Source organism: Dicentrarchus labrax, unplaced genomic scaffold (genome assembly GCF_905237075.1).
Source record: "Dicentrarchus labrax unplaced genomic scaffold, dlabrax2021, whole genome shotgun sequence".
Lineage (NCBI taxonomy): Eukaryota > Metazoa > Chordata > Actinopteri > Moronidae > Dicentrarchus > Dicentrarchus labrax.
The window spans coordinates 20,222,442-20,234,784 of NW_026136710.1; the positions used below are offsets into that span (position 1 = coordinate 20,222,442).

A 12,343-nucleotide genomic window follows, 5' to 3' on the forward strand; every position below is an offset into this window, starting at 1 on the left:
CAGTAAACAAGAAGAAATGAAAGCAGTTTTGCTTTGGATCTGCCAATAAAATCTGTCTCTTCTCGGGTCATTTAGTGCAGAATGGAAATTTTGTTTTCCCTCAAACAAGCGAAAACTCTGCCAGCTGAGATACTTATGGTACTTTTACTGCTCTCAAGACATTTTTTCAAGTTCAAGAACTGTCTTGGATCAAAACAGTGTGAGAGAGGCGCATTTTCTGACAAGATAATTAATGTCAGTAAATTCTTAAACGGAGTTCATTTGCTTTGAAAACAGCTGAACTTTGGTTATGGCACATTAGAAAAAGAGCTACTTTATAGCATTTTAATTGGACAAATGTGGGAAAGTGAAACTTCCAGACTGAGATCATGACAACTCAGAGAAAATGAAGTTTATCCCGTGAAAGGAGCTTGTTGTGCAGCAGCTTTATGAACTGATCTGGGAACTGTCTGCCGGCCTGGGAAACACAGATACCCCCAAGGAGGAGGGACGTTGTTTTTGTAAGCGAAACGCCCGTCATTCAAAATCCAATCCAATGAGGCTGTGAGCAACCGTGAAACTGTACGCTGCAAGAAATGCGCGCAACAACAAACGGCGCTGCAGCGGCTGCGCGCAAAATCCCATGTGAATGTGAACAGTGGGCTGATCTGCAACGGGTGAACACGGGAAAGTGGAGGTAAAGCAGGGCTGATGAGACCACCTGCATACACTGAATGTGAGAATACGAGCTCCAGAAGATTCAACAGTCTTTTATGTTTCAGCGCTCAAACTGCAAAAGACGAACATTTCTTGCAGCGTGCCGCGGCTGGCACAGTAGGAGGGAGGACGAGAGAGAGAGAGAGAGAGATTGGGGAGGGGGGAGTGGAGGGGTTGGAGGAAGGGGGGTTGGTCCGGGAGAGCATGGCCGCAGGAGCCAGAGGAGCGCCGCTGACTTGGTTTGCTTCCTCCACGTTGATAAGACCGCTGCTCGTGGCGCTCGTCGGGGGACGTTCAACCCGGAGACTGTGTGCGTTTACGCGCGGCGGAGAGGTTTGATTTACTGCGTGCGTTGCTGTTCCGCAGGGCAGAAGCGCTCGGGCAGCTGCGGGAGCCGGAGCTGCTGGTTGCGAGTCTTCTTCTCTTCTGGCTTCTTGGTGATTCACAGCGAACAGGAGGAGAGATCCTGAGCCGGAGAGAGCTGAGCGACGGCACAAGGAGCTACGTCTCTGCTCTTCTTTGCTGTGTGGAACATTTATTCTCTGTTTGTTGTTTTTTTTTTATATTTTCCACTGCGTACGCAACGTTGCCTCCTCTCTGGGAAATTCAATGCGAGTTGGAGAAAGTGTTGGCTGCGCGGAGCGGAGTTGAGTCGAAGGAAGATTGTTCGTGTGTCAGGCAGAAATAGATTGGATTTAGTTTGGTCCAAAGTAAGATCTGACTGAGACTGAACAACAAACCGCTGTTTTAAAAGAAGAGAAAGACGTTTAAGCTTCAGTTTTGTAATAAAAACCCCGAGGAGGGAGCTACAGCTGTGCGGGAATAAAACGCGTGAAGTGGACTCTCATCCCAACACTTCACCGCCACATCCATCAGAGTCTTTAAACCTGAACCGGAGGAGGGACTGTTACCCGTTTGGCTTCGTCGGAGTTCCAGAGCCAGAATGCCGCAGGTGGAAATGATCATCTTCCTCATCCTCATCATTGGGATGTGTGTGTACGGCCAGGACCCAGCTTCCAAGGTGGTGTCCGACCGCTACGCCGTCTACTGGAACCGGACCAACCCCAAGTAAGTAGCCCGCTCGCCCGCTCGCTTGCCCGCTCGCAGGGACGCACCGGCACACAGGGGCTCCGTCACCCTTGACGTTGCCCGGTTGAATCTGCACTCTAACCGGTTTACAGTTTGTTGAGTGACTGCGTGTACAGTCCGTTTGAAGCATCACAAGTGCTAAAAAGCAAAGTAATCCACTTAGAGAAGCAAAACAAAACATCGCTTTATATATTTACAATTTAAAAACAAACATGTTACCACATCAATTTGCAACAATGCCTCTTATGGTGTAACATTTGCTCTGAATTACCAACATTATGAACTCTTCTTCGGCACACACACGATTGATAAATGTGAGTGTTTGCTTGGTTCAGGCTTGACTAGAACCTTTTATTTGTTGTCTTCATTGATGGATCGTTGTGCTGATTACCGTTTCATAATCCTCCATATCTGGATCATCTTTGTAATCAACTGTGCACACTGAGCAGCATAAATCATACCTGACAGAGGAACAACAAGACATTTTCACACAGGCTGTCCGCTATTACGCACCATTACGCGCTATTACGCATTCTTGTTCAGCGTTTGCCCCACATTCAGGCCGAAAATGAAATACATGCGGAGTGTTACAAGCGCTGGGAGAAATATATTCGGCTGAGTTGCTGCGCTGAAATAGTGCTGAGTGTCCTCCAGTCTGCTGCCATCGATTACAATTGACAGAATTAATTTATGTGTCTAGTGGAGACCCATCTTATGAGTCTTAGGTGATGTTTCTGTCAAGCTTGTGATTTATTAATTGTTTATTATCAACACAGTGTCTGTGACTATCACAGTGGTTGTCACACGCTGCTTTGCTCAGAAAGTGTTGATAAAGTATATTTTGTTGCGTTGGGTGACTAAAAACCTGCAGCTGAAAACTTTTTGTCGCTCTCTGGTTTTAATTATTACAAAGCTGCAGAAAAAGTCTTTTCACATGAGCCCAGATTCTTCTAATTTAAATACTAAAGTGACAATTCTTCTCCTAAACTCCCTCCTGTGTGTGTTAGGGCACCTCCCTTGGTGACTCAGTGCCTCACTCTTGGCACTTAAGCACATATTGATATAATGAATGTGTGTCACTTTGTTTCAGTTGGACAGGAATACTTTCACCTCTGTCTGGTATTAGCAGGTCACAGTTTCGGCATGAGTCAAAAAAAGAGAAGAGAAATTCATATCAACATTTGCTTAGGGAATAGAAACTGGTTTGTTTGGCTTCAGAGGAGCTGAACTGACAAGATGTTAATGATACAAATGCAAATGTGGTGGTAGCATCAAAGGCTGATGGAGTTCCTGCTCCACTAACCGACAGATAGTCCGATAACAGCATTCTGTCCCACTCACAGGCTGCAGGTTGTTTTTTCTCTCTTGGCCTTCAAACAGTTCCCAAGTCTGGTTTCTTGGTTGCCATGCTCCCCTGTCCAAGTGTCCCCCCCCACCTCCACCCCCTCTGCCCCCCTCCCGGCCCACGCTGGGGCAGACAATGAGGGGGTACACAGGGGTATTTCAGCTGCGGCCAAGGCGCAGCGTGGTGCTCCCTCTTGTGAGAGATCCACACATGCTGAGGTCACACACTTGGTAGTAACCAGGCGAGTTACGGGTTAAGCAGCACAGAGGAGACCGTTGTCAGGGTCAAAACCGGGGCAGTACCGCTGGCCATGGGGCCCGGTGACGGCCCCGGCACGGCACCCTGCCTGGGCTTTGTCTCTGCAGAATGGGGGCTAAATAAATGAGTAACTCTAAATGACTGTCTCCTTTTCTCATTCATGACTTTAATCTAAACCTGACCCCGGCTGTATAATGTAAGAGAGGGCCGTGCTCAAAGCCTGGGGGCCCCCCTGACCCGCAGCAGAACCTAACAGTATTCCATACAAGCTCGTGGGCTCCAGATCCCTGCTGTTTAATGTAACCATACTCAGTATTGGAGCCCTGGGAACCTGCTGCGGCACAGTCCCAACTTCCAGATGAGCTTTCCTACCCCCCTCTCTGCCTTCTCTGCTACATATTTGACCAAAGTGGGGAAAAATGGCATCCGGAGCAGCAGTCCATACTCAGCCATTCATGAAATCCCCTACAGGAGCTCTGGAATTGAAATGGGAAGTGAGTCGTGAAAAATGGAAATGCAATGACATTTCCATGTTTTTCTGTTGTTTTAAAAGGAGCCTTTTTGTAATTTAGATAAACATGCATCCATGTTTCGCTATGCTTTCATCTCAGGGAAACATCTTCCCGTGCTGATGCTCGTTGCTGATTAGGCTCAGATGAGCAGGACTCTGAGCGGTGGAGGAGGGATTTACAGCCCTGAGGATGGTTCAGCTTTCGCCTGGAGTTTGAAAAGCTCCCACAGTGACAGCGAGTAGCTGTGCTTGTATAAGCTACTTAATGAAATTAAATGAAACTCCAGTATCAGGGAGCCTTGTTCGAGCGAAACTGCCGAGGCACAATTGATGTAATGACTCTTAGTTGTTGTTTTACCAGATCAACCCAAAAAAAGCTTCAGATTGTTCCATTGTGGTATTCATCAGTCAAATGTAATTCACTGAGTGTAGAGGCTGCATCTTCTGCATTGTTCGGTCTACTCAGAGTCAGTCCATTAGTCAGGGGATGTAATGTGCGTAAAATGTGTACATATTTGCTATGCAGGCTTGGAAAGTCAGGGAATGCTCCTAATTTGGATATAATCCTGTAAACTGTAAACAATGTAGGAATTTACAAAAAATCTGTTGAATATGTGGCGAAAAAACTGCAACTCCTTTTAGACACAGAGTGGTTTCAGATATTGTCATAGAAGAGTAATGAAGAGTAATATGTAGTGGCAGCACTACAAGTCCCTCTCATACTGTTATCAGTATTGTTAACGGTATCTACGGGATTATAAATCGTAATTTATTAATGTTTAAAGATCAGTGAGACAGCTTTTATGTTGCCAGGTTGTAAAAAAGTAGACTCCTCCAACGGACACCCCCCCCCCCCCCCCCACACTTCCTGCAAAAGGGCTGCAGAACATGTGGACCAAAACCCATTTATTAACAACTAAGTGACTTTCACAATTGCAGACTTAATGACTTATTAGATAGTGAGAAACATATGAAAAACTAAACAGAAAATTCAGTTTGTGGAAAAATAAAAATGTAGTAGACATACGCAGTTTGAGATACTGAGATAAGAATAATGTATGACTGCGGTTTCACTGTAGCTCCTGCCATATTGACAAGGCGCTATTAGCAGAATAAAGAAGTTGTAACCCATGGTTAATAAATATTTAAGAATTACTTTGTAGATCAGAGTTTGTGGTGGCATTAGCTAGTTGCTAATCTATAAGGCTATTATTAGCCATTATAAATGTAGAAGTAGTTACCCTTTATAAAGTGTAACCGGTAAAGTATTATTAACATGTGTATTACACGTTAATAAAGTCATTTGTTGCAGCTCATACTGCCTGAAGTATGTGAGTATGTTTTATTAGAAAGTGGCACCAAGACAAAAGCAGCCCACTGGAGACAAGAAATCAAAAGCTAGAAATTAAAAACTGTGGTGGAAAGGCTCATGTAAGAAAAATGAGCCACAGATGTTCCTTGTCAGCTTCGCCGTCTGTGTCGGTAACCAGTGATGGAGTAAAGTGTATGAGTGGGGTATTTACTGCTGCTCTGACAAGGAGCTATTAGTGAATTCCCTGCTCACCAGCTATTTAGCTGCTTCATTAAAACCCACCCGGGTCCATATGGTCCGCACGCAGGCGTTGCCGCGACCCAAGGTGTTTATTTGTTGCTGATAGGTGGGATCAACAGAGAATCAGGGCCGAGTTCCGTCCCTAATCTCTCAAGCTGTTTGTGTCTCGGACGCCATGGAAACTGATACCCCTCGTCATCAAAGAACCTCATTGGGTGGGACTAACGACCTGACAGCTGGGGAGAGAGGGATTCCAGTGTTCAGGGAGAGCACTGTCACCCCAGGGGTTTCCTTTAATCCCTGATAATACCCACCCAAAGCTTTCCCCAGCAGATGCAACATATTTCTCCATAAGACAATCAAAGAATCGCTTCAGTGGCCGGTTTTATGTCTGAGATAAGCGTGGTTATTGACTTAAAAGACCTTTCTGATGATCCAAATGCTCTTTTCCTTCCAAGTTTCTGGACCTACTTGATTGTTTTTGGTTGAGGTAATACCTCAAAAATGGTAGTAAGCTCCTCGACTTGACACACATTTCTTCTCATAGCAGAATGACCTCCACTATTTGCTTTTCTTACACTGCTCTCTTTTTAATCTCCACTTAAAGAAACAATACTCCATTTTTCACTTGGTGGCGAGCTGATGTTGTGATAGTTTCCCAGTGGCATTGTGAGTTGCCCCGTTTGCATTGTTCCCTGTGTTTACCCTTGCTTTCCCCTCTCAGCCTTTTCCCGGCTCCCTGCAGCTTGGTTCCGCTTGGATTAAAAACGGACACAAAAAGGCAACCACGTCCAAATATTGACTGGGTCTCAGGACCGCAGCCCTCTCCCAGCGCCGGCACAGAACGCCTGAAAGGCCACTATTGTTCCGCTCGTACTCAGCGGCCCATAGCCAGCTTTTAGCTGTGTGGGGAGACAGACTGGGAGAAGGAGGAGACGGGAGAGGTGGTTGTGGAGAGCGTGCATAAGTTATCTGAGGTGGGGGATTATAAGAGGAGGGACAACACAGTCGCGGGGGTGAGAGAAACTTCCGCATTAGAGGCCAGAGGCTACGACAGGAGAGCAGTGTCCAGGGGTGGGGTCAGAACCAGTGTTTCCACCCTGAGGAAGTGTCAATCTCAAAAGACATCAAAGGCCGCTGACAGAATGTGATTTCCTGCAGCGAGGCTTCAGAAACTGTCAATAAACTGAGGATAAGAGGCTTCTTATCTGAGGTTTACCGTCCATTTTATTACAAAGTGCTGAAGCATTAAGCCTCCTCACAGCACTTCAGGCTCTCAGCGTATGAAATGAAAGAGCGTCACATCACAGATAGGAAATCTCCCTTATTCAGTTCCTCATATAATGTCAGTTTCCTCCCCTCTTGGTGTATTTTAATCAGTTGTACCTTACAGAATGTACTTAATAAGACTGAACCTTCAGGTCAATTAAGCTGTGAGTTTCATATACTAAGCTTCTTGCAGGAGGGGGAACAGTTGTCATGTGGAGACGCCCGTCAGTCCTCATGCTCCCTATGACCCTGCCTGCAGAGAGAAGCTGCCCCTGCCTTCCCTTTACGCTGTGACTAATAAGGCGAGGCCCTCAGGCTGCCGGGGCCTGATTGACAGGAACTAGTGACGAAGGATTGCTAATAAGTGTGGATGGTTTATTGGTTTACGGCAAGATAGCTCTCAAGTTCTGGCAAGGCAAATGCACTGTGGTTATAATAATGTGCTGAAAGTTGCTGTGTTTATTTTGTGTTAAGAATTTTCATCTTAAAAAACCCTTACTGTCAAATGATGAGCTCCTAAATTCTTGTTTTCTTAAAATGAGAGCAAAGAATCAGCCACTGCAGCATGATTACTTCAACTAGATTCCAATAGAAGTCAAGTTGTTTCAAGATTTTTTTAGAATTTAGTGCCAGTATCTTGAGAATAAGGTCAATCACAGACAAATCACACTCAAATTTAGGAAATACCCATGCAGCATGGTAACGTACAATACGTTTTAGAATTCAGTGTCAGTATCCTGAAAGAAAAAAATAAAACCACAGATCAAGAAAAATTCCCCTTGAATTTAGAAACTGTGTTTAAAATATGTGAATATATCTGCCAGTGAAGCCACTTTCCAACAGAAGTCAACTTGTTACAGGAATTTTCTAGAATTGTCAGTATCTTGAAGGAAGACAGAATAAGGGATAAATTGTTGCACTGGAATGAAGAAACTCTTGAATCTAGAAAATTCTACTCATTAGTAGAAAAATCTAATTCTAATTTCTAATTTCAGCTTGAATACAATTTGTCTGGTGTTCTCTTGATCTAAAAAAATAAAATAAGCTTAAAATAAAAAAGAATCTGCCTGCACAGTATAATTATTTCAACCAGTTTCTGGAAAAAAAATCTTGTTAGAGAATAAGGTCATTTGTAGCTAGAAGCATCTTTGTGTAGAAAACCTGAAGAAAATATGTATGTTTGATTATTTCAACCTGTTTGCAATACAGCAATAAACAATAAAGAGGATACGACAGAGTATGGGGAAACTGACCGTTGAATCTAGAGAATTCACTACACGTATGTGGACACGGAACAGGTTGAAATACTCTATTTGCAGTTTTCTTTTTTTTTTACTTGTTTAAGTAAATGAAACTTTTACAATTCAACAGTTGCCAATAACGACTTGATAAGATTCATTGTGTCCAGATCAGGTACTGTGTGAGTTTGGCATCCTGTGTTTGATATGCGCGGCACTCAATGGATTAGCGGGGGACTCTTCAGGCCTAATCTCGCAGTCTCACTCCGCTGCACAGAGGTTCACTTTTCTGCCGTTTTAATCTTGGTGGGGCTTTTTTCTTGTGTATGCTGTTTAAATGTGAGTGGTGAAATGGCATCCCCTGTGTCTTTGTAGGCACCGGTGAGGGTATTAGCAAAGAGGCTCTAAGGGGCTTAAGAGGTCAGCCCTCCCTTTGTGTGGAGACACAAAACACTTCCTGTGGGACCCTTCACCCCGCTCTGTTCTTCCCTCAGAAAGCCAGACCCTGCCTGACCATTCACATTAATCAGCCTTAGCTCCTAATGACTGCAGTAAAGCTTCTGAAAACTGCTTCCAAAAAGGTCCTAAAGAGCCACTAAGCTGCTAACAGACTGGGCAAGAGCTGCTGTTTGTAGGGCAGCACACAGTATCAAAGATAGCAGGGTGGGTGCTTGGCCATCTTAGCATCCTTTTTATAGTTTTGTCAACAGCAAGAAATAATGAAACATGAGTAAATGCAGTTTGTCAAGACTTGCTGTGTAAACTAGAGTCCAAGACAACAGTGACTGTTTGTCAGAGAGCCCTGCAGCTGCTGAATGTGCTCCTCGTGTTCCGTCCTATGTGCTTCAATTCTCCATCTTACCAAGATTTATTTGTGTAGTATTCAGTCCAAAAATCTTTTCTTTTTCGAGTTGTTTCAAGCATTTACTACAATCATGAGACATTTTCTTGATTCTAGTGCAAAAGTCGTGTTATTTTTATAATTATTTTATGTATTTTATTTCTCAGTAGAAAATTCTTGAACTGAGCTGATTTGAATTGGAAACCAGTTGGACTAAAGTTAAATCACTGGTATATGAGTCATTATAAACTTTATAAAGGACTTTATAAAAGGACTTTATAATAGGAAGATTAGAATTTAAAGGTGCTCCATTCTTCAGAATAGGATGAGTAGGTTCAACAGGACTGAGCAAAAGCTGGAAGAGAACAGAATCAGCAGTGTTTTCTCTTACATGTTTGGATTACTGACAAGTGGATAATTCTCTTGTAGTGGTTATAAAGCTTAATTTTGGATTTAAAGCTGTCAGTGTGGTTTTGACTTGTTAGCTGTGAAGTCAGTAGTTTTATTACATGGCGAAGGCTTCGCTGTCTCTTCTGGTTTAAGACAAATGGAGGTAATGAGACAATTGGCACATCAGTAGACTGAAATCATATACGATCACAGCTGAGATGTAAATTGGCCTGAAGTATATGCTTGATAAAAAGCAAATGTGATCATTCTGACAGCAGGGGCCAAACCTCCAAGTAAATGTTTCTGGAACTAAATGTGGGTCAGTGCGGCTTTGGAGGGAGGCCTGAAACAAAAAGTATGCGCGCCCCCTCATCAGGCCGATATTTCCTGATTTTAAATGGCTGCTGACTTTTAGCTTTTTGTGTATCTTGGAAGAAATTAGACAAAGCTGATGTGTGAGCACATTACTTTTCCAGTCAAGGTTTGTGAATCATGTGTGATTCACAAGAGCGATGGAGCACTCTGCGCGCCGCGTACGGCCGCCAGCTTTTTCTTTCAACCTCAGAGACAAACCAAAACATCTCTGATGAGGCAAAATATGCTTTTGTGGGAGACACTGCTGCTGTCTAATTGCTTTTGTTTCTCCAGTTCAAATGTCTCATGTAATCATTGGGGTATGAGCGTTTATCTGATGATGGTTTGGAGCTGTGTTTTTCGTACCACAACAGAGAAGAAGTTTTTGCCTGTTTTGCCGTTTTCAGACTCCCGTGGTGGAAATTACTAAGAGGACAAATGTTATTTATCTGCGTGTGAAGAACATTTGTTGTCTCATGAACTTGGTGTGACTTTGCGGGACCTTTCGTGTGGCTCTCTGGTCCGCTGAGACCCAAAGTGTTTCCTCCTGTTGGATTTCAGCATACTTGGTGCTTTGGGACCCATGAAATATTAAAAAAGCCGTTTGTGATCTCACGATAGAGCCTGGACAAACCTTCACACGCAACCAGCAGAAATCCAGGTCAGGACCGCCATGACTTTAATAGAGGGGTCGACATTATGTCGGCTGTGCTTTTTCTTTTTCACAGTTTCTTTCCTGGCCTGTGTTTCTTTGCTGATGAATGACTGCGATTAAATTGTTTTTGGTATTTTATCATCGCACAACTTGAGCTGCAGGGTCATTAATTGAAATCTCAGACTGCCAAGATCTGTACACTTTCCATAGACGTGGCTGACTTCTGCTTCTCTTTGCCTTTTCTCTGTGGTGTGTGGCGGAGCACGAAACACAGGCAGCCATTTTCCAAATTCGACTCCATTTTGATTCAAGGAACAAAAGTAGGTTACGAATCCTGGGATGTCACTTGAGCATTTTTCTGATCTTTTCTGATCCGGCACTCAACTGCTGCAAAAAAAAGAGTCTGCTTCTCATGAAGTCATTCATATCTGTAAAAGAAGTCCTTTCTGAAGTTCTTCAGGTCTGATTTTCCTAAAACGTGAAAGAATTTATGAGTGACGTTAAAATGGTTCTGACTGTTATAAATGCATATCTGTTTTTTTGAAGGGTTTCTATTATCATGTCTTTTTCTTTCTTTTCTTTTTTTTAGAAATTGGTAAAATTCTTATTGATTTCTATGGCGAAAAAGTTTAAGTTTTCTTTCTTTGCTGGCAGTTTTCACTTGTTTGAATAAAATTTGGGGTTTTAGGACTCTTTTATAACAGGAAATAATAGGATTTTACAGAAGATTAAAAGGATCATCCTAATGCACTTTACATTATCTGTGCATGTTGATCGATATGGGGGCAGGCAAATATTTAGTTTTTCTACAAACACTTGCTAGTATTAAACAAAAAATTCTGCAAGTGAGGCTGAGAAATTGACTAAATGACAAGATTTCTTGAAACTATCACAAAAATCAGGACACTGTAAAACCCTGTCTGATCTTAAAATGTCAAAAAGACTCGGATGTGAGCAACAAATCTTCACAAATTCATGAAAAAGGCTCTGGAAACGACATTGTTTCAGTCTCAATTGTGTTAATTCAGCTCTGTTCAGAAGTTAATAAGACAACCGCTGTGATGGTTTTGTCTTGCCAAGCTTTGAGATTCTTGAAATAAGTAAATCCATCTTGTTTCCTCTTGACAGATGTTGGAGCTATGAGCGCGACAACAGTTTATACTTTGTTTCTTGTGAACAAATCAATCACAAATCAACCCCAATTACCCTCAAACAATATAATCATCTAATCAATAATCTAATGCAAATGTTACATGACTTCACTGTGTATCTTGGATAAGATGTTCTGATCCTAGAATAGGGTTTTATGACTTTGATGAGTTAGCCTTTTTGCAGCGAGGTTGATTGACCTACTAACACAATGATGAGCGTACAAGCTGTGATGTGTTTGTTTATGCACAAGCCCGTTGGTGTGTGTGCCATCACTGCTGCCCTATATGAACCGCTACATTGGCGCTCATATCACTGGTTGCAGCAGCAGCACGGTGGGAACACGCGGGCAGACGCTGGGAGCGCTCGCTGCTGATGATCCCCTTTTATGTCTTGGCTCCATCAGGGCCCTGAGTTATTCTAGTGCATAATTGATGGAGGAGTTAGAATAGCAGAAGTAATGCGATGAGAGGGTGCAGCCAAGCGGAGCGAGGGATCGCGTGCGTGGGGCTGCAAACATTGCAGGGGACGAGAGGAGGGCATCTGGCGTAACAGGTCCCAGCGCTGAGTCGACACAGAATATGTCAGCCCCAGCCAATCGCAGCCCTCCTCTTCCCCGCCAATCAGACGCCTCCACTTGAGCGGAGTACTACGTTCTCATGAATCGGGGACTCTCCGCTTATCAGTGCTTCTCAGAGCTCTTGTCGGCTTCTGTTCTCTCTTATTTGTGGAATTAAAGCCTCAAGTTGATTCTGATGTATAATTGAGATAATTGCATTTTACTGGAGATTCCGCTTCGACTGGAAAGGAATGTTGTAAACCACCTCGGGGTGTTTCTGGCCTCAGAAGGCTTTCCTTTGTTTTCCTTTAGTGGATTCTGAGGTCGACTTTGCGGTATCAGCAGTGACAGGGTGGATATCACACCTAGACGAGCACCTACAAAGACAAACTAATGGCCCAACAAGCCTGTATTGTCTGTTTGACAAAAGGGACAAG

At 43.5% G+C, this 12,343-nt stretch overlaps 1 protein-coding gene across 1 annotated transcript in view; it reads left to right on the forward strand.

The window, feature by feature from the left end:
* The first annotated feature begins 860 nt into the window (after positions 1-860).
* Positions 861-12,343, forward strand: part of LOC127370436 (ephrin-A5b) — a 76,114-nt gene continuing 64,631 nt past the window's right edge. The window contains exon 1 of the mRNA XM_051412475.1: positions 861-1,764. Coding sequence (XP_051268435.1) covers positions 1,640-1,764 — 125 coding nt within the window. The 5' untranslated portion in view covers positions 861-1,639. The remainder of the gene's footprint in view (positions 1,765-12,343) is intronic.